We start from the raw sequence: 21365 nt of genomic DNA, 5'->3' as shown, positions 1-21365 counted from the left end.
ACACCCTCAGGTCCTTCTCCCCTGTACAACTTTCCAGCCACCCTGCCGCAAGCCTGTAGCGTTGCCTGGGGTTGTTATGACCAGAATCATCATGTGAGGAGGAAGTTCCTATCTTTATGCAAGATTAGGACAAAGACTACATGTAGAAAATAAAAATACCAATCAGTAATTTGAAGCTGAAGTGAGACTTCCAGTGTGCAGACATTGTGCTAGCTCCCTGTAGAAGGATAAAATTCATAATGCACCACCTATGATGTCTTCAGATCAAATAAAGTACATCACAGCCTATGCTCATGCTTATTTGAATACTAGATTAAAGCTGAATTGTGTGAGAATATATCACTTAGATGAAGAATTACAACTAAAGCAATTTTAGACAATACAATCTTGACTTGAAGTAATATGCTACCACCTGTTTTCACTTTAAACACTAAAGAGGAAGCATTTTCCTTTTGTCATGAATAAATATAATTAATAAAACCACAGAATACAAGTCTTTCTCTTCCTTTCTGGCAAAGAAACATATATGAATTTACAAGGAATGCTTTCTCATTTATTTGATTTACTTGAAGAAAAGAAAAAAGATGTTAGATACAAAAGGAGCTATTTATGAAGTGCCAGAAAAAAAGCCCTTGTGAGTAACTCAATGGCTGTAACTTCACATTAGGCCTGGCACTGAAAATATAGCCACAAAATATATTTGCTTAGCAAAAGACGTGTATTTTCCCATTTATTTGTGCATTATGGTGAGCTCAGCTCAGCACACAGAGCCACCCCAAAGACTTTGCACCACTTAAGTCCTCCTTAGCCCCTATTTTAGGAATTTAAGTGGAACTGAAGTGCTGCCTAACACTTAGGAGGTTGCCAGGCAGGCGTGAATTTAACTTTTAATTCATCTTTCTACAAAAGTCACTGGCTTTCCAGAACAAAGTCATTAGATACATAGTTGTGGGTTTTTTTTTGGGGGGGGTGGGGTGGGGGGGTTGAGCTTGGAACAAGAAGTAAACTTTTGGCTGAGAAATAAAGATCGTGTTTTAGAATTTGACCTTCAATCCCTGTGGATTTATCCCGTCTTTCTTTAGAGTGTGATCAGAAGGTCCCTTCATTGGAGGAAAGCTTTCCTGTAAAAAGTTAAGTTCACAGTTTTGTTCAAGAAAACTTGAAAATAGCCAAGAATAGCCTGCTAAGTGTTAGTCCTCCATTCAAATAATAAAGCAACATCAGCCTGCTATTTTAAAAACAACATTCAGGCAAGATTTATGTTCTAGTTTTAAAAACTTGCTATTTCACTCTTCCATTAGCATGGCTTGAATCAAGAATTAGAATTCTTAATTTAGATCTGTATTCAAACAGAAGTCAGTCAGGCCACTTAACATGTTTAAAGTTATATGTATGCTTATATATTTGACTGAGTTCTGCCAAAAAATTGGCACCAGCTTTAAGTCATACTTAGTCTTCAGAAACTGTTTGTGTACCACTGTTAGAAATAGCATCTCTAGTAACTATAACTGGAAAGTGTTTAAGGAAAAATAACTATTGTCTTTGTCAATGTACTCTTTTAGTGAGTTTGAAAACACTTCTTTACAGTCAGTTTACTGTTTCCATCTAATGAGGATAAATACAGTTTATTTAAACCTTTTCACATGCAGAAAGGAGACAAAACCACTTAGAGCATTATTGTGAAACAGGAAGTAATGGAAAGAAAATGGGAAGGCAAATACAATATCCAAGTGACTCTGACTTTACTAATATTTTAAATTATTTCTGTGTCTAAATTACATCAAGATGCAGGGAAGAAATTTGATGACATCTGGAGAGGGTGTTTTTTTAAGGAAAACATTTGAGAAAATATATAGGTTGTCCAGGGGAGTGTGGAGTCTCCTTCTCTGGAGATATCCAAGCCCGGTCTGGATGCCTCCCTATGTGACTTGTTCTAGGGAACCTGCTTTGGCAGGGGGTTGGACTCAATGGTCTCTGGAGGTCCCTTCCAACCCCTACGGTTCTGGGAATCTGTGATTCTGTGAAAATATTTTTGAAATCTTGTTGATTTCAACACCAGGAGGAGTAGGCCATAGAAATTCAGGTACTTGAAAGCTGTCATTCTCTAGCAGGCAAGGTTGGATTGAATCCCACTCCTGAAGTGTGTTATCATTTACTGCTGGTTTGAATCAAGAAATTAGCAAAACAGTCCATGCAGCTACTGAAACACTGCACACCACATACATGAAAGATTTATGAGCAACAGAGAAAATGGGGAATTATTTGTTGTTTCACTGAAAGCTACTCATCTTTCTGTCCTTCTGGGGTAATTATGATATATTCTTTGTGTGAGGTAAGTAAGATGCAGTATACTATCATTGTTGCCTTACTTTTGTGGACTGGTCTTGCACATTTTGTCCACTTGCTGCATGGTCACATTGATACAGTCTTAGATGGTTACATGTGTGAGCAAAACAGTTACAATATAGCTGTTACTCTTGAAATGCCTTCATTGTGGTTTATGTAGTTGATTGGGTTTCGTGGGGTTGTTGTTTGGTTGGTTTTGGTTTTGTTGTCAGTATGCTTTTCTTTCTGAGAAGTGTGATGTGTATTTTGTATGCAAAGATGCATACAATGAGTTTATTATTCCCCGAGTATGAGTAGAATAGTAATTAGTACCGAGTCATCGTGGTTTGACACATATGACAAAAGAAATAAAGCAAGGTTCCCTTCAGATCTTACACCTGAGGTTGTCTTCATGTCTGCTTGTGCCCTTCTGCATGATTTGGCTCAAGGCATGTTGCTTGCTTGTCTTTTTTCACCCAGCAATTTTGTTGCCTACTCATGCTTAAAATGTCTTGCTTTAGGGACAGGTGTACTTTCTGCTTAACAAATCAGGGCCAAGCAGTCCTTATTCCTCTGAAGTTCCTGAGTTCTCCCACAGTGGAAACACTGTGTACTGGTATACAAGTGATTGTAGGGGGGATGATCACACAATCTTTTTTTTTTGTCTACAATGTTTCACTTGCCATTGTATTTTAATCCCCTTCTCATCCCTATCTCTTTAAAATTCCTCTCAAAGTTTGTCACCTGTTGATGAGGTCAGTCAAATTCAGCAGGCACTGTTGTCATGCTCCTTTGAAATTGTGTTTTATAAAGTTAAGGCTGGATTTGGCTGATAGAAGTGACTGAAAATGGTTACTTCATATTCAGCTATTCTTCTGTATGAAATCTGGGATAAATCACAACTTTCTTGAGTGGAGGCTTATGCTGCAGTAAAGGATTGCAGTGCGGTAAAGGATGCACACAGCTCCTGAGGGATGGATGCTGATGCCTGTATCGCCTCAACACACGGTCACTGCTGTGCTGGAATGGAGACATTGTGCTGGTTTTTTCAGTCTGCGTAGATCACTACACATCCGTGTCTGCTCCTGTTTAATACACAGCTGCAACCACTAAACTTTTCTGCAGTAAGGGTTACAATCAAGCTTTTGACAATCCCAGTGCTTACTCAAGATTAGTCATATGAGAGGTGACAAGTGTTTGTTTCTTAGCAGAGTCCTTTCAAAATGACATATTAATCATGCATAGCACTTGTTACTAATTCCTAGTAACCTCAGTGCGGTTCAGTCTGTGTCTGGTGCCAGCTGTCTGCTGAGCTGATTCTGTGCGAAGAAAGTAGCTGTGTTAGTGTTCGTACCCTTCTTGTGCATTGTTAAATAGGATCAAGTGTCAGCAAGCAAATGCACGTCGAGGCTTTGACAGATTTTAAATAGAATTAGAATACGTCAGTTAATGCGAAGTGCCCCTTCTGCCCGTGCGCGTGGCTGCGTGAGTAAAAGGAGCTAGTTTCCTCGTTAGAAGAGGCATTCAGTAAAGGTCAGTGAACACTGTTCTTATTCCAGCTGAATTTGAACGGCTTTCCTGTTGCCCAAATAAAAATGCTTGAATGGTTTGAAGTTGAAACCCATGCTTTAAAGGGTATAGTGAGGGATTTGTTGATTGTTCTTACCCTACAGAGCTTTTTGAGAATTGCACACTAAGTTGTCAAGTTATTGGACCACCATCTTAAGAGACATTGAAGGGGACAGAAGCATGGTACTTATAATTCTGCAGCTCTACTTATAGTTCTGTTCAGCATCAAAGCGCTTCATAAATAGTGCAGATACCTAACCCGTAGTCGGTTCGTATGAAGGAAATACAATTACTCACGAAAGGTTCTACAGTTACGTAGGAACTTCCGTAAGACAGAGAATGGAATGCTTATTTTACATAGCAAAAAGGCAAGAAGTACAAACTAAATTATCTCATTACTGCAGTTTGAGAGCTGGTGTTAGAATTCAGAACACGTTGTTCTTACCGATTATCATCACCACACCGGTAACGCCAGGAGACATAATGACACAACACTCCAGAATAAATAAAATGTCAGGTTTCAACTGAGAAACCAAAGTTCTGCTTTTAGCTTTAGCTTTGCCTACCACGGGTACCTGATTCTTTCTCTGCCTTGTATCTGACATCAACGTATCCACATATGTAACACAGAGCTCAGCACAATTATGGTGTTTTATAGGCCGTGAATCAGGTTGCTCTACAAATTGCCATTACTCAGCAATAGTACTGGTTCCCACCTGGGCATTTTCAAACAAGCCTAGAGCAAGTACACGGCTTCCTCATCCTAACCACTTGCTAACTTAAAAACACTCTCTGTCTCACACTAAGTTATTAGAGTTACTCTTAATTCTATTTGACATTAATGCCAGTCCTCGACATTCAAAAATCAAGTCAGCAAACACAATTGTGAAACTCAGCCACAATGGCTTCTTTTAAGATACTGATTGTTCTGTATCTGCCTTCTTGGGTCTTAACTTGCATTTTCTGCAGTCTTAGTGCTAGATGCTAAGTTTTGCTTAGAAAAAGCTAAAATTCCCAGGTAATTTCTTTTCTCGAGAAGATTAGAGTAAAACAAAACGAACCCACATGTAACACATACAATGACAGGAGTTATCAGCACAGGTTTTAGAGGTTGTAATTGTGTTTACTTAGGGGCTTTTTTAGATTTTAAGCTTTTTATTGTTCTTAAGGATGCTTTTGGTCATTTTCACCACACATTTTTTGTTTTCTCATTCAGCATAATAAGTGGTAATTCCAAATGTTACCAAATGCTAGCTTCTTATTTTGACTCTCATTGAAACAGCTTCTGTTGAGGTGATATTGCTCTATGCAAATTTTATGGTATATTTCAGTAATAAACAAGGAATCTCTTATTTAATATTTATCCTGTTTAAGTGTAATTAAGTAATTAGGTAATCTTGCTAAAGTCAAAGTTCTAATAATGTATTGTATTAGGTGTTCCTTATGCTTCTTGCTGCACGAAACATTTGGATGAGGTAATTCCACTAAAAAAAAAAGCGTCACTGCTGTAATGAAGAAGGATGACTGGTAGTTTTTTATTTAATACACTTAAAAACCAGAGTTTACTTCCTTTAAAAATAAGTAACTGAACAATGAACTGCAACTCTTTCAGAATAACAATGAAATTTCGCTGTGTTCTCTGGCACCATGTTTCTAGTAATTGGCCTAGTTTTAGATTGCTGGGAAATTGATGAGAGATGCTGATGGAGGTGTATTATTGCTACAGCAAGCACTGTTTCAGGAGCTTCATGGAAAGTGTGAAAACATGAAATGAAATGCTAGCTTAGTGGAACTCAGAGATAAAACTCCAATTACCTTAACTGTGTCCAACTTTTCATTCACTGGTTTCGGCCTCTTATTGTCAGAAGAGTCACAAATGTCCTATGTGACCACACTGACTGGCCTTGAATGAAGATCACTGGGGCTATAAATGATACTAACGGCTCACCTAAGGTCTTGCATGATCAGGAGCACAGTACACAGACAGATACCAAAATAAAGAACAGTCTATCATCCACTGACTTGGAATTGCACTGGTGTCACTAAGATAATTTGGTTTTACAGTGCTGCATTGAGTGATACTTACCTCAGTCAGACATCGTTTTTTGAGGGGAAAAGATGATCTGGTAGCTCTCACTGAAGTGGAATGGGCGCAGTGACAAAATTACTTTGCTTTGCCCAGGTGCTCCCTTAACATTCACACTATTTCCTAAATCAGTTCAATTTTTTATAGCATGTTTGCCTTCAGTTGAGGTCTCCAAGTGGTATGTGATTGCAAAATCTGAAAAACTCTTTCAGACCTTCCTAACAGAAGGCAAATAAATCTCCGTGGAGGATTCCTTGCTAATAAAAATAATATTGGTGGACTTTAGGTTTTAATCGATTATTTTACTTTGAATTAAGGACTAACTACACTTGCAGTATTGCATTCTACAACACAGATGAAGCTGTTCTATAAGGAAAAAAGTCCATGTACAGTGCTTTTCCTATTTAACATATACCGATGCATGTAACCGACCAGCAGCTGACTAACCTGACTAATTTCCATGGTTTCATTCAGCTTCACTCTAGAAATTCCTGCGGTCTGCTGAGCAAATAAAAAATATCCCAAATTTAAAACATGACCACCATGAAAGGTTTCCAAAAGATCAGGCTTTTAAATAGGATTTTTGCTGTTCATAGGCCTATACATTATGTAATTCAGAAAACACCATTTCTTCTGAGAATAGATCATGTGCTGTGAGGAATCCTGGACACTGAGTAAATGAAATAGAAAGCCCTATATTTAAAAACCACCACCACCAAACAACAAATCAAAATGCAACAGATTTTGGACAGGAAAATATTGCAGCAATAAGAAAAAAGTGTGTGCTTCTGATGTGTGTGCTTACAGATAATTCAAGATATGCTGTATTTAGTGAAGATGTTATTAGGGTTGGTATTCTAGTGCTAAGTTAATTTAAGAAACAGTTAAAGCTTAGAAGTGCATGATAATCAATGGTAAACTCTTAAAAATATAATTTTGGGGGTATTCAGCATTTTGGGTTGAGTTAGGCAATGAGTTTCACATGCAACAAAAGAAAATAAATGTATGAAAAGAATATCTTTCCATTATTTTGAAGGGGGCTGCATTGGAAATGTTAATGTTTCTGACAGCTTTTTAAGGAAAACTTTTGTGCTTTGAGTCAGAACAGCATTTTTCATCAACTGAGAGAACAGGGGAGCTTAAAAATAATGTATAGGTGACATAAAAACAGGAGCAGGCTGCAGGTGATTTGACAGAATTAAAGTTCAAAATGAACTTTTTAAAAGTTAGAAATAGTCTCTAAAACCAGAAAGTTTTTTCTTTGTATGAATATATATATGTGCATATATATAGATATATACATCTTGTATATATCCAAAAACTCAGGAATGGGAAGGGCCACAACTTTTCAAGCACAAAATTACGGTGTGAACTTCTGATCTGAAATATTCTGCAAGCCACAGTGTAAGCAGTCTTCCTCTGCCCTATTCAGGTATTTCCTTTGGGCAGAAATAGCTTCCTTTTAATGGGGCTTAAACCATTACTACTTAATCTAGGCCAAAGCGCTGCATAAAACTGAAGAACGCTGATGGAGATGAGCACTAAAGGTGCGCTCATGTCCACTGCATGAAAACGTTTAAAGTTACCCTCTTTGCAGTGTCCTCTTCAAGTTTGTATTATTTCCTGAGGATTTTTAAGTTCCATCACTGACTTTATTTTTGTTTTCATTTTGCAGAGAAATGGTTAATGCATGGTTTGCTGAGAGAGTTCACACCATCCCAGTTTGCAAGGAGGGGAGCAAGTCCCAGAGTGAATCCTGTGCTTGTCACCAGCCTGCCTGTGCTGAGACCACCAACTCTGGGACACCGGCAAGGAAAATCTCTGCTTCTGAATTTGACAGACCCTTAAGGCCTATTTTTGTCAAGGACTCAGTAGGAGCAGTGAGCTTCCTCTCCGGCTCTGAAAAGAAGGAACAGATGCCTCTGCAACCTCCAAGGATTGAGACCAGTGCAGGGGATCAGTGCTCAAGACTATTAGAACTTGTGAAAGATATTTCTAGTCACTTAGATGTCACAGCGCTTTGCCATAAAATCTTCCTACACATCCATGAGCTTATAGCAGCCGATCGCTATTCCTTGTTCTTGGTCTGTGAGGATAGCTCTAATGAGAAGTTTCTGGTAAGCAGGCTGTTTGATGTGGCAGAAGGCTCCACACTGGAAGAGGCTTCCAATAACTGCATTCGCCTCGAGTGGAACAAGGGCATCGTGGGCCATGTAGCTGCCATAGGGCAGCCTCTGAATATCAAGAACGCGTATGAGGTAAACTGAACAATTGTTGACAAAAGAAAAGGGCATATGAGCAGCTATTGTAATATGGCTATTTTGGCATATGTATTTGGAGCTGTATTGACTTAAACCAGCCAAGATGCAAACCTAGCACCATGGCTTTGGTTATAACACGTGCGTTACAGATACATGCGTATGCAAATCCATGTAGCTGTGAGTAATGCTAGAGGAATGCTAACATGAAAATCAATTAAAAATAAATTATCTAAGTTTGACATCAGCTGTCAGACATCATCCCCAGGTGCACCACCCAGCTGTGTGCACACCAGTATTTGCATTTCTAGCTTTGGATACGGGAATGTTCACATTTATGCATAAGGTACTTCTGCACCAAAGGGAATGAAATTGTGAGTGTAACTGTCTGAGAACAGGGGGCCTGTGACCAGAAGTACTTCAGTCTACTTTATCGTACCTGAGGCACAAAGAGTAAGAGCTGAATGAACAAGAACAGGATGAGGGTTTGAAGGTTTCAGCTGTGTAGAGCTCTCCCAAATTAAGTGATACTCGCCATTCAAGTTATTTAATACAAGGGCAGATGAACAGAGAGAATCCGGCACTGGGAGAGGACATCTGTTACATCTCAGCTTCACATCTCATCATTCCAGTCTCTTTGGATATGCTGATTTTGTGCTTTGGATTTAGGGAGCATGATAATTTTAATGAATTGATTAATTAACAAAGGCGTTACCAGTTCTGACTGGTCACCTTTCAGTTGATCTGAGTATGTTTACAGAATCAGGTGACATTACTCTGAGGAGATTTTTTTCAGAAGAAAAAATAAAAAAAAAAGAGCTGCATGATTTCATGTGGTTTCATTTTCAACAAACACTTGTTTGTTGCCTTAGAAATTGTCCAAACATTTTTTAAGTACAGGTTTCCAGTGGGACATCACCCATCCTTGCAGTTTAAAAGTTCCTTTGTGAATTAGGTCCATAGTGCTCAACTTGAACTCCATTAGTAGGGAAAGAACAGTGGCCCTTCAAAGTAGCCTGATTATTTTAGTAAGAGTTAAAAAAATCAGTTTTACAACAATTCACCTGAAAAAATGAAAGAAGGAATCTCTGGTAACAGCAATAGGATACCTAAACATTTGTTTTAATGATGGTCTAGGCTCAAGGAAGGCTTCTCCTACAGTTTGGGGTTCGTTTTGTTCTTTCTGGCAGTTGTACTTATCCACAGGCACTTGTGTTCCACAGAAATGCTTTTTTGTTGTTGTTTTAACAACTTTACTTAAGTATTAACTAGTAATAAAACCTTTGTTATTCTGGGTAACAGTTAAGTGAAATATTGTACTTTTCTTAACATTTAAACTAGGGAAGAGAAAGAACTGCTCTTCATACAATTGGTCAAATAACTTTGGTTTTGTTTTTTTTGTCTTGTGCCAGGATCCAAGATTCAATGCAGAAGTTGACCAGATCACAGGGTATAAGACTCAGAGCATTCTCTGTATGCCAATAAAGAATCATAGGGAAGAGGTAAGTTGCAGTACTGGGATCACTTCATGTAATACTGTTTCCAGCTATGCCAATGTTTTATGCTTTTATTAGCTGGCAATCATTACCTTACAGTATAAAATCATGTCTTTTTAAATAAAGACTTTAATGTTCTCTCATCTAGTTCAGTAATGTAAGCCAAAGGGAATTGTCAAGAAGAGTTTAAACCCAGATGTAGAAGGAAAATATATGTATTTAACTCCAGAAGTGCTGTTCCCAGTTCCTGTACTAAGCATCTGTCAGCATTAAAATTCTCTGCAGACGTACTGGTCTGTCTCAGTGTGTGCTCAGATTGCAATTAAAATTCAGCTTAGCTTGTATGTACATTATTTTCTTCAGAGGACACAAACCGAGTTTTATCACTGTCTGAAAGGTTGTATTTTACATTCTGTTAGCTCAGCTCGCAAGTAATACAGTGAAAAACCTATCACGTGCTTAACAGCAGGCACTGAAGAACACATGGTGTCGACATGATGCAGGAAAGTCACCCACGAGTCATGTAACTTAAATCCCTCTTCATTTAAATCATCGTGAAGCTGCTCATTGAACTCTTGTATCTATTTCCCATCCATGCTACTTCTCACAGATCTCTCGTCCTGTTTGACACTATCGCAGTGCAGAGGATTCTTACTATGGACTAACTGTGTCTTCTTGCACCAAGTAGTAGAAGACTGAATTCAGTAAAACCAGTGAAAGCCAATGAAAGGGGAAAAAGTGAGGTCCGCTCTTCTACTTAGGGAGTAAGTAAAGTAAGCTTGGGGTTTCGATCCTGAAGATAGTGGCCTTCAGCCACACCACCAGTTCTTAGAATACTCATGAAGGTTAAGGCTTTCTATAGAGTGAGTTGGAGCTTTAAGATGGAGATTTTCTCTCCTACAATGTCTTTGTTTTTCAGAGTGTTTATAGTTTGCTTCCAGAAAGCAAACTCCAAAAAGAAATGTGGCCAAGATTGATTTGAAAACATCATACTGTCTTTTTTGTGCTTTTCCATCTTTTACTCCTCTTATGGAATGTGTCACCTTGACTTTTACTGCACTGGACCTTTTTGTCATTAAAGAAATTGATTAAATTCTTGATTTAACTTGTTGAATCGTGCTGTAGCTGACCCAGATGATCAGTGAGGATTTTCTTTCTTCACCTACTTCTAAGTTTGGTTATATTTTTTTTCTCAGTTCTTCCAAGAACAATACTTGTTCTTCTACTCACACTTAAAAGTCTTCCCCTTTCTAACAGGCAGCAGCCACTGCTGGTGCTGGGCCAGCTGATGAGCAAAGCAGATGTTGTGTGAAGAGCTGCCAGGGACCAGTAGTCCATGTCAAGCTGGTGCAACCCTTTAAATTTCTTCCAAGCTCCCCCATTTTCTTTTTGTTGAATGGAAAAAAACCTGCTATGCTCTATGTAATTGGGGTCAAGAATGAATTACAAAGTCTTGCTGGCCAAGGAGCATTAAAGTGCTTCCTTGTCAACGGGTCCTGATGGCAGGTGAGGGAAGGAGTAAGAGCTGTAGTCTGTTGGTCCTACACACCATGACTTACAGGCTGAATAAACCTGCAATTGGCTGTATCTTCAGCTAGCTTTCCACTCCTAAGTGCATCGCCCAGTGGAAATGAAGCAGAAATTTGTTTATTTTGAAACGTTCAGCCAACTTGAAGTTGGAGGACAGTGTTACACTCTACTCCCATGCAGTAATTCGAAGGGACTGAACTACAAGATTTCTTACAGGAAAAGATGGCACTTTTTAATTTTTTTCTGATTTTAAAATCTCTGCTGGAAGGCTTTTCTTCCTCTCACCATAATATGTGGCTGACACGTTTCTGGGCAGCTATCAGAGTCAGTGAATCAGTCCTTAATTTGCCATTTGCATTCTGCTGGGCTTTTTGTTTAAAAAAAAACCCCAACAACCAAAGAGTGAGATCAGAATACTGTCTCCTCCCCATTAAAAAAAAAACCAACAACAAAAACTTAAAAAATCTCTAAAGTCCCTCTAACAATATTGAGGACAGTAAATGCTGCCTTAGACCAGGATGTCAGCAATCACAGTCAAAAGATGATTCTAGAAGACATCCAAAAATAAACACTGAGAAAGAGAAGCAAGTGGGGGTTTCTGTTTGTTTGTTTAGTTTTAGGACTCTTTTTTAAAAAGAGAAGAGTCAGTAATTGAGAGGAAGAAAATCTCATGCTGATTATTAAATCCTCTGGGCCTGCTGAAGTACGGAGATTTTTCCAGTAGATGTTTTTAACATTCGCCTATATTTCCATGAGGCATGTGAGAAACCCAAGTCTCACTTAAAAATAACAGCTAGTAAGAAATTCCATAGATGAAAGGAGGAAAGCAGTTTAATTCACAGAAGAGCTCATAAAAAGGACCCGGGGACTACTAACAATGAGAAAAGAGCAGCGTAATAAGAGGACTTGAGTTCTGTATGGATTCTGTTCACTTAATAGTAAAAACTTCTCTCAATCATCTACTCAGCCTATTTTTGCTGACTGAAATGCCATAGGAACATTGTGTTTCAGATGCAGAAAATCCTGCTGACGATGTCCTTTAAGATCAGATCACAGAGGCTTGTATGGTGATAGCTTTATGAAGAGGTCTCGTTTTCCCCTGAAAAATTAGGCTGTGCGTTGCATCTGACTTCAGGGGCTTTGAACAAATTGCTGATATCTGTAACCCCTGCTGCACAAGTTCAAATAACCAAACAGAAATGCTTTCTGTCCCATCATATGACAAAAGTATTGCCATGTGCTGCTTTCTGGCATGCAAAGCTCTATCATTTGCTGGTTATCTGAAACAAGGAGGAAGGCTTTGGGCAACCTGGATTGTATTCTTACTTAGAAAGAAAACCAAGATGGTTCTAAGTCAGATAATTTAATTATCTATTCCTGTATTTAAATTGGTTATAAGGTGAATGTGAAGCCACAGCAAAGGTTCCATTTTGATCCTGAAAGATTTCCTCTGGTGATTCTTCTTTAAGAGCAGATGACTGTATACAGCTATCTAGACATCAGTATGTAAGCCTCGCTACTCGGATTATTGATGTCTGTCAGAGAACATATCAAAGCCTTCAAAACACTGCATTTTTATCCTCAATGAAAAGTTAGTATTACCATCTTCTACCACAGAATTACCATAGTTATTTCTTTTGCAAGAAGAAACTGTTATCGCTGGTCACAGGCTTTAGCTGTAGCTATTAATGCTAACCATTTCTGTGCTTGTACAGAAAGCAGGGTTGTACCACTACTGGCAGAAGACCTAAGGCTGAGGCAGTTCAGCATTGTTCATCTCAAAAAGCAGCTTTTCATTCCTGGTGTATCCTTAAACCTTTACTTTTTCAGAAGCTTCAAATGCTACTGGTTTGCCTTCTAGGACTCCTGTAATAAAGTCAGTAAATGCAGTGGCACTTTCTTCTCATTTTGTTTGGTCTTGGCTTCAGAGACCCAGAGAAAGGACGATAGAAGTCGTTGCAAATAATTATCACCTTGAAATTCTCCATCTGGTTTTATAGACATTTGTAAACAAACAGTGATTTTCACAAAATCTGACAGAACTGAGTCAGGAATGGAAGTCCTTAGTGTAAACCAACTTGGGGAGTTACCCAGAACTGATACTCAGTACAACTTTCTAATTGGTTTGGAGCATCTCTGGAACAGATGGTCTCTGATGCGTGGAGTCACCACAGCTGCCATAGAACATCAACAGAAATGACATAGTTTTCTGTTGTTTCTGCAGAATAATTTCCATAAAATTCCTTTTCAGTTTGATTTCTACTAAAAGCTGCAGGATTTTCACATACAGGAACTTTCAGCTGAATTTAATTGAGGCCTATTCCCCAGGCTCTGAGTTGGTAGGACTGAACTTCCTACTAATTGCCTAGGGAAATGTTTTATTCTGGCATTGCTCACTCCAATTGTTTAGTTTCTTGTTTATTTTGCCCCATGTCCTGTTACGGGGAAGCTCTTCCCAAGAAACCAGGGGTGCTACTCTGTTTTCAACAGCCTTTGAAAATGGCCTGTAGAATTTTACTGTGCAAGATGTGAGCAGGCATATTACCGTTACCCAGCTACGGTTATTTTTTCCCACAGTGAACACTTTATGTATAATACATCACAGTCACTGCAGTCTAGTGCAGATCTAGCCGAGCTAACTTTAAACAAACTAACTCAAGTTCCAGTAGCAGTCTTGCTGCGGGATTATGGAGATCAGTAATTTGCTTCTTGGGTGGATTTTCAGTTTATGCCAAGACATGTGCTACGGCAGCTAGACTGCTGGAAATCATGCAGGCTGCTTGCTGGCATGAGCACTGGAATAGGATGGGAAAGTTTTGTCAATTAAAAATGAAAACCTGTAAAAAGAGTTCTGGCCCCGCAGGGTAATTTCACAAGCCTGAATCAAACTCTACATGGCCAGGAGAGCAAAGTAAGGTTAAAACCACTTTGTCTTCTCAAGTGGATGGGTTCCAATGTTTAAAATGAGACAAAATTTGAGTTTCCCCTCTTCCTGTGACCATCCTTTGGTTTAATGTCATTTTTATTCAGGTGTCAGCAAAGAAAATAACAAGTTAATCTTCTCGGGAAGCAAAAACCAGTTATTCTTAAGTCACCTGAAGTAAGACCAACTAAAAAGGGCACTGCCTGCCTGTAGAGCTGGAGCAGCTTTCACAGTTAGGCTTGTAATCATAATGTGCAAAACACTGCAGCATGGAACAATCCAGAAAAAATTCAGAGCAGAGTCATCAGCACTGAAGTAATCAGTCATCACCTGCTGAGAAATGCTCTAGGTAGCCTGCTACTTTTAGAGGCAGGAGTCCACTATTGCAAGAAGATAGCAAAAATAATTCTTCCTGATAATTAGAAGAAATCTCTCCTTGTAAGGTAGATCAGGCTTTATTAAATGGGATCACTGGTACAGACCGAGAAGAAAGGTTACAGGCAAAGTAGCAGCACTGGAAGATTACCTGGGTTGCCAGCAATAATACAATTCAGAAATCTGTGTGCAGATGTGGCAAAACAGGTGTGGATATTGACCCAGTAAATGTTGGAGGGTTCCCCCCCCTTTTTTTTTGACACTGAAATAAGAAAATGATTCCATCATCAAAACTGGTTTTTGTCTTCACTGTGTATGTCTATTTTATGTGATCTGAATGGAAAATAACAGAAGTATTTGGTTTGTGACCCATGGGGAAATTTTCGAACTGGCTTTAAAGAAAGTGGGACCACTAAGGTCCTTTACATACAGCTTGTTTCCTCCTGCCTGCCCCTTATGCGCGTTCAGTACAGCAAACCTGGATAAAGGCTCATTAGGAACTGCATTACTGCTACAGATATCCTTTGTTCTATAATCCCACCTACTTAGTCAGACTGGGGGTATAGCTCATGGAAAAGAGTGCATCTGAACAGCTCACTGGTAACTTTAGGGATTAGGCCATAAACTCAGAGATATCAAAGTATAGGAGATACTAATTACTTCAGTCTATCCTCTCCCTCAGCAACGCTTTTCTTTCAGTCCAGAGAACACCTGTAAGGTTTTCTAATGGTCATTCCCTTTCATAGCTGTTTTTAACCCCTTTCTGTCCTACTAGTTTTGTCCCGGGTGACCAAGAATTACACAGGATAATTCTTATAGGCAAGTAGGAGAATGACAAGAAATCAAACAGATATTTTTGCTTTATTGCTGCAGGACTAAACCTTTTTTAAAAAGTTGCCTTGGCTCATGCCTGTTAAGAGAATTAAAGACACATAAAATATCGTGCCTAAGTAACTGAAACCCCACCTTTTTGTTAAACTGGAACGGTGATTTCATGAGCAAGTGTTTAAGTGGACCGTCATTTTTTTGGTATGATATTCTCCAAGCTTCACGGAGAACTACCTTTATCTCAGATACTTCCTGTTTATTGCCATAAAGATTTCATACTTTTAATGTGCTTGTTATCTGAATACATCTTCTGTATAGCTGAGCTCAGAGCAGTTGACTCAATGTTTCTGCCGGTACGAATACAGCTGCCAGCTGGAGATCACAGATCAGGCCTATTGTTATTTCAGATTTGTTTATAGTAAGTTTTAGAAATGAGGATTTGGGTTTCATACTGTGCTTAACATTCTCTAAACTGCAGTCATGTGTTCTCCGTGTCCTAAATACATAATTACTTTAGTAACAGAAACAGATCCTCTCGAGTTTCCTACATCTTCTACTAATTACCTGGTGGCTGGCAAGACTCCAATGACTATATAATATCCATGTGAGGTTTTTCTCATTACTGTCTCTATACCACATTCTACAGAATTTAGTGAAGTTGACAGGAATCTGTACTGATACAATTGAGGCCAGGGTTTGGGCCTGTTTAATTTATAAAACTGGTTTTTTTGCATGAAAAAAATGGCACATACGCCAGAACTGTCTTTAACAGTGAAACAACAACAAAGGTTGGCATCTGCATGAAATTTTTATCATTATCATCAAGATAACCATAAATTTTTAGATTTATTCTCCACAGTGCTCTTCAAATAAAACCTCTTACTGAAAGACCTTAACAAAGATCTTAGAACACTCTGCTTTGTTAACGTACTAGAAACCTGCACTGCTAATAAAAGGAGCCTAAATTGTCATTTTGCTATATTCATACAGCTCTTTTACTGTTTTCTTTGTGTTTTTTTAAGTGCCACAGACCTTCCTTTCACGGAGGGGATGTGTTAACACAAGATGAAAGTACTCACCTTTTGGATCCCTTAAAAAGCTTCTGACCTTGGTAAAGTTGTCTTAGCTCATGCTGGTTTGAAACTGAAAAAAATGAAATAATTTAAATAAACACCCACAGAAGACAGTGGTAGGAGAAAAGGCCTCCCCATTAATCTCCACACAGGTAGCTTAACATAAAAGCATATCACAGGGATATTCTTACTGTTCTGAGACAGCAAGTATATAAGGCTACTTGTACATTGTTGTTACAGTAAGAAAGTTTAACGGATAAGAAACATTCCTCCCCAAAGTAAATGAGAGGTTGACTGTGGGAAAAACTGGTTGTATGGAATGGAGCTAACAGCTACACTTTATTTCAGACAGACATTTCTGAGCCCACAGTTGGCAGGGATTTGTGTTGCCGAACAATGACCTTATTTGTAACATCAGTATTTTAGAAGGGCTAGGCTGACAGATAGGAAATTGTCTTCGTTTCCATTACAAAAATAAAACCATATGCCTTCCATCAGTTTAGCAATTATAAATGTAATGATAAGGAGAACTTTTTAAACACGCACACCGCACAGTTTTTCTTCTGAAAAAGAGGGAAAAAATACCATGATTAACACCTTGCTCTGGTCTTACACTACTTGGATCTCAAACAAAGGAAGTTCTTTGCGGCTTTGTCAATCATTTGTTGCAAGCATGCGGACAGTTTGAAGAGATTTAAAAGCTCTGCATATACTTCATGGCTTCTTACCATGTGCTCTTTCAAAGAATCACAGAATTACGGAATCACAGAATGACAAGGTTGGAAAAGACCTTTAAGATCATCAAGTCCAACTGTTCCCATCCTATGCTAAACCATATCCCTAAGTACCTCATCTACCCGTCTTTTAAACATATCCAGGGATGGTGACTCATACCCCTCCCTGGGCAGCCTGTTCCAATGCCTGACTACCCTTTTGCTGAAGAACTTTTTCCTAACATCTAATCTGCCCTGGCACAGCTTTGTGCCATTTCCCCTTGTCCTATCACCTGTCACCTGGCTGAAAAGCCCACCTCTCTACACCCTCCCTTCAGGTAATTGTAGGCGGTGATAAGGTCTCCCCTCAGCCTCCTCTTCTCTAGAGTAAAAGATGGAATTGTCCTCACCCTCTGGCTGGCACCTTCCTCAGAAGGTCACCTATTTTGGTGCCTCTCTCATGCATCCTGATAAACAGCATTGGGTTCACCACCTTATACTTCTCACTCTTGGTATCAGTTATAGAAACCTGTCCTTATTCACCAACAGTCAGAACATTCTGGTTTTTACTTCACAGCTAAAGGAATTCTTCTTCCAATTATTGTAAGCCTAAAGCCAGACTAGTAATAATTTGCAAAGTGGAAACATACTGAATTATGTGCCGGAAAGATTAAGACCTTGAAATCCTATAATCTAGGAAACAGTTATGCATCAGAGAGAAACAATTATGACGGTAACAATTTGATCTAATAAAGAACAAGAGTGTGCATTATGTTTAATAACGTGTAAGAATAAAAATAAATAACCTTTTTTAATGGAATGACAAAATATTTGATTTAGAAAAACTCTCATTTTCACCTGATTGACAGGGAAAGTCAGAAGTATCTCAACTGAAATTAACCTGTCTCCCCTGAAAGCCTTCCAGTTTTAGTGTGCTGTGAAAATATGTGGTTAATTTATGAGTCCGGAGGGCAGAAGCACAGAGGTACAATGATAAGCGCAGACTCCAGAAGAAATTTAAACTAATTTACAGGACAGAATGGTCACTGCCAGTACAGAGCTTGAGTAGCTGCAGTGGGGAATCTACAGAAATACTATCCCAGCAAATTTGTTTTGTAAAGAAAGGCTCACTTTCTTTTCATACTGACTTGTGTGAAGCTCTGTTTAAATTCTTGTTTGCCTTGGACTCTGAAAACAGATCCAAGTTACCAGGGAAGGCATCAAGAGTAAGTCCAAAGCAACCACCCAATTTTATTTCTCTCCAGATGTCAAGAGTTAGAAGCTGGAGTCAATACTAAGCAAAGATCTGAATTCCACTGTCATTTTTATAAGGAGTTTGGCTGTTTGCAGGGCAGATTGGGATCCTGGGAGGCTCTCACCAGCACACAGAATTGAACTCCGCAAAGACCGTCAGTAACAAACCCATCGTGCTTCAACGGCTGTGGTGTTCTCTCAAATTCATTTTACATTTTTTAAACATCTAAACCAACATGCTGCAGGAAGAAATCATGTTTATTGGCTAACTATCCTCTATGTAGATGGTTACAAAAGCACCAGTAGCTTGGACTTAAATGGACTGCCCTTAAAGGGGACTGTTTTCTATTTTGTAAGAAATTGTGTTTTAATGTCCCAATTATGGAATTATGTCCAGAAACTTGCAATTCAATTTTACCACAGATTATTTCTATACTAAAAAAGTATCATCTGAAATTTAACACAATTTAGACAGAAGTTAGTAAGACTAGATGTGTATTCTGGCTGGGTTTAGTGTTACATAGATTCTGTATGAAGTCTAAGTAACAAACTTGAGTCCGGCAGGAACACGACCTTTGTATACGATTTTTCAGCAGATGAGAATGAATCCGTACAGATTCAGAGAGATACAAAATGCAAAAAGATCACTGTAGCCAAACTCTGTGTCTGGTAAGGAAGCTGTGTTCTGGAATTCTCCCAGAGCTAGCAGAAGGGTAGTTTCCACACACACAAGCAGAACTTTAGCAGAGAACTTTTGCGTGGTCTGGCTTATGACTGCAGAGGTTTAAGTGTTGTTGTACTTCTGGGAGATGATTCTTACAATTTATGGAAACACTTTTGGATCATATTGACCCCTCTTCATGAGAGCATCCAGGACTCATGCCACTTACTTTTTGGGATCTTTCAGGTTCATGCTCAGCTATTTGTAATAGGAATAAATTAGGGAAAAAATGTGCTTAAATATCTTCTGTCATCCTAAGATCAACTAAATGAATAGCTGTAACAATAATTTATTATCTTCTATAAATGTGTTCAGAAATAGAATCCAATGACTCCTAAAAATTATCTAATTACTCCATTTTTAATACTCTAGGTTGTTGGTGTCGCTCAAGCAATTAATAAGAAATCTGGAATTGGTGGCACTTTCACGGAACAAGATGAAAAGGTATAAAAGCTGGACATTTGTGTCTCTTCTGTTTTCTTCCCTTTCCTCTTCCTTTCCTTCCTCTTCCCATAGGGGAATGGGAAACGGATGTGTTATTACTTTTTGTGCCAATCAGAAATTTTAAAGTTATTAAAAATTAAATGCCTCTGAAAAAGTAAAATTGCCTGGTAATACTGCACATTTCTTTCTTGACGAGGCCATGAGGAAGGGGGATGTGAAATAGTGTAATTTCTGGATCAGCATGGTATCTCACACATTTCTGAAACACAAGCTTACACTACTGAAATGCATTGTAAATATGCTCCATGACTTAATAAACATATTTTTAATTAATCATTTCTAAGTCTCTTGGCATCCCCAACATACATATTTTGAATATTAAAGACTCTTTAGTGATTCTTTTTTAAATGCTTTATCACTTTCTCAGCATAGCAATTACAGAATGAGAAAAAGCTTTTACAGATTCACAGGTTGACAGATTCATAGGGGTTGGAAGGGACCTCTGGAGATCATCTAGTCCAACCTCCCTGCTAGATCTAGGTGATCCCTGCTAGAGCAAGATCACCTAGAGCACATTGCATAGGATGGCATCCAGATGGGTCTTGGGTATCTCCAGAGAAGGAGACTTCACAACTTCTCTGTGCAACCTGTCCCAGTGCTTGGTCAACCTCACAGTAAGGAAGGTTTTTCTCATATGGAGATAGACCTGCGAGTGTTCTAGCTTGTGCCTGTTGCCCCTCTTCCTGTTACTGGGCACCAGTGAGAAGAGGTTGCCCACTTCCTCTAGACACTCACCCTTCAGGTGTTTATAACTTGATGAAATCCCCTCTTGGTCTTCTCATTTATAGGCTAAATTAGGAATTGATACATTCTGAACAACATATGAGATAATCAGTAGAGCAGGCAGCACCTTGATTCCTAGTTCTCACGCTGAAGTTGCTTTCCAAACATTTACGGACTTCACATTCAGATCGGTAAAGCAAAAACTAGGCTGCACTCAGGCTGGTGAAGCTGACTTAACTCTCCTCAGTTTCAAAAGGAGAGAAGAGATTCATGAGGAAATAACAAATGATGAGTAATGGAGAAAAAAAATCCCAAACCTAAATGTGTGGTTACCAAACATAAGCTAAAAATATCAATTAATACTTCAAAGTGAAACAAAAAAAATGTAGCAGATGTAGTTGAATAGAGTTAAGATGCTGTGAGACATGGTCTTCATGATGTGTTGGTGTTTGTTTGTCTTCAGGATTTTGCTGCGTATTTGGCATTTTGTGGAATTGTTCTTCACAATGCTCAATTGTATGAGACATCTTTGCTTGAGAACAGACGTAATCAGGTATGGTCAACAAGTATGTCTTGAGAATACAGGAATTACCATTGCTAGCTAGTAATCCGTGCCTGCTCCTGGTATTTTTCACATGGTAGTTACCCCTTGGCTATTTTTGATTACTCTAATTGAATGCTGTGTATGTCTGATGAAGCTCTAACTAACTGAACTGAGATGTAGTTGGGCACATTCCACCTTGGGCTGTGAGAAGGGGAAGAAGGTGAAGCTACATGTCAGAAAACTCATTCTATGTCAATATGCTCAACACTGCTTGAAGTTCTACTGTGGCTCGCTGTACATATTATACAACCAGAGGGGTACACAATCCAGAAATTTCAGGTAGAAGTACCCCTACAGAATGTTAGAGGTTATACAGATTGCTCTTTTAGTCTACTACAACTATAGAGAGTCACTAACCACATTTTCAGTAATGATCAAAAGGA

General features: G+C 38.8%; 1 protein-coding gene across 2 annotated transcripts in view; it reads left to right on the top strand.

Moving 5' to 3' along the window:
- Positions 1 to 21365, top strand: part of PDE5A (phosphodiesterase 5A) — a gene marked incomplete at its 5' end in the record, with an annotated part of 63127 nt that overhangs the window by 7379 nt on the left and 34383 nt on the right. For both annotated transcript variants that reach the window (XM_084263971.1, XM_084263970.1), the window contains 4 exons: positions 7656 to 8238; positions 9651 to 9740; positions 19524 to 19595; positions 20842 to 20931. In XM_084263971.1, coding sequence (XP_084120097.1) covers positions 7656 to 8238; positions 9651 to 9740; positions 19524 to 19595; positions 20842 to 20931 — 835 coding nt within the window. The remainder of the gene's footprint in view (positions 1 to 7655; positions 8239 to 9650; positions 9741 to 19523; positions 19596 to 20841; positions 20932 to 21365) is intronic.

This window comes from Gallinula chloropus, assembly GCF_964237585.1.
Source record: "Gallinula chloropus genome assembly, chromosome: 4".
NCBI classification, from domain to species: Eukaryota; Metazoa; Chordata; class Aves; order Gruiformes; family Rallidae; genus Gallinula; species Gallinula chloropus.
The sequence above is the reverse complement of the archived record's forward strand: the minus strand, read 5'-3'. Positions and strand labels throughout refer to the sequence as shown.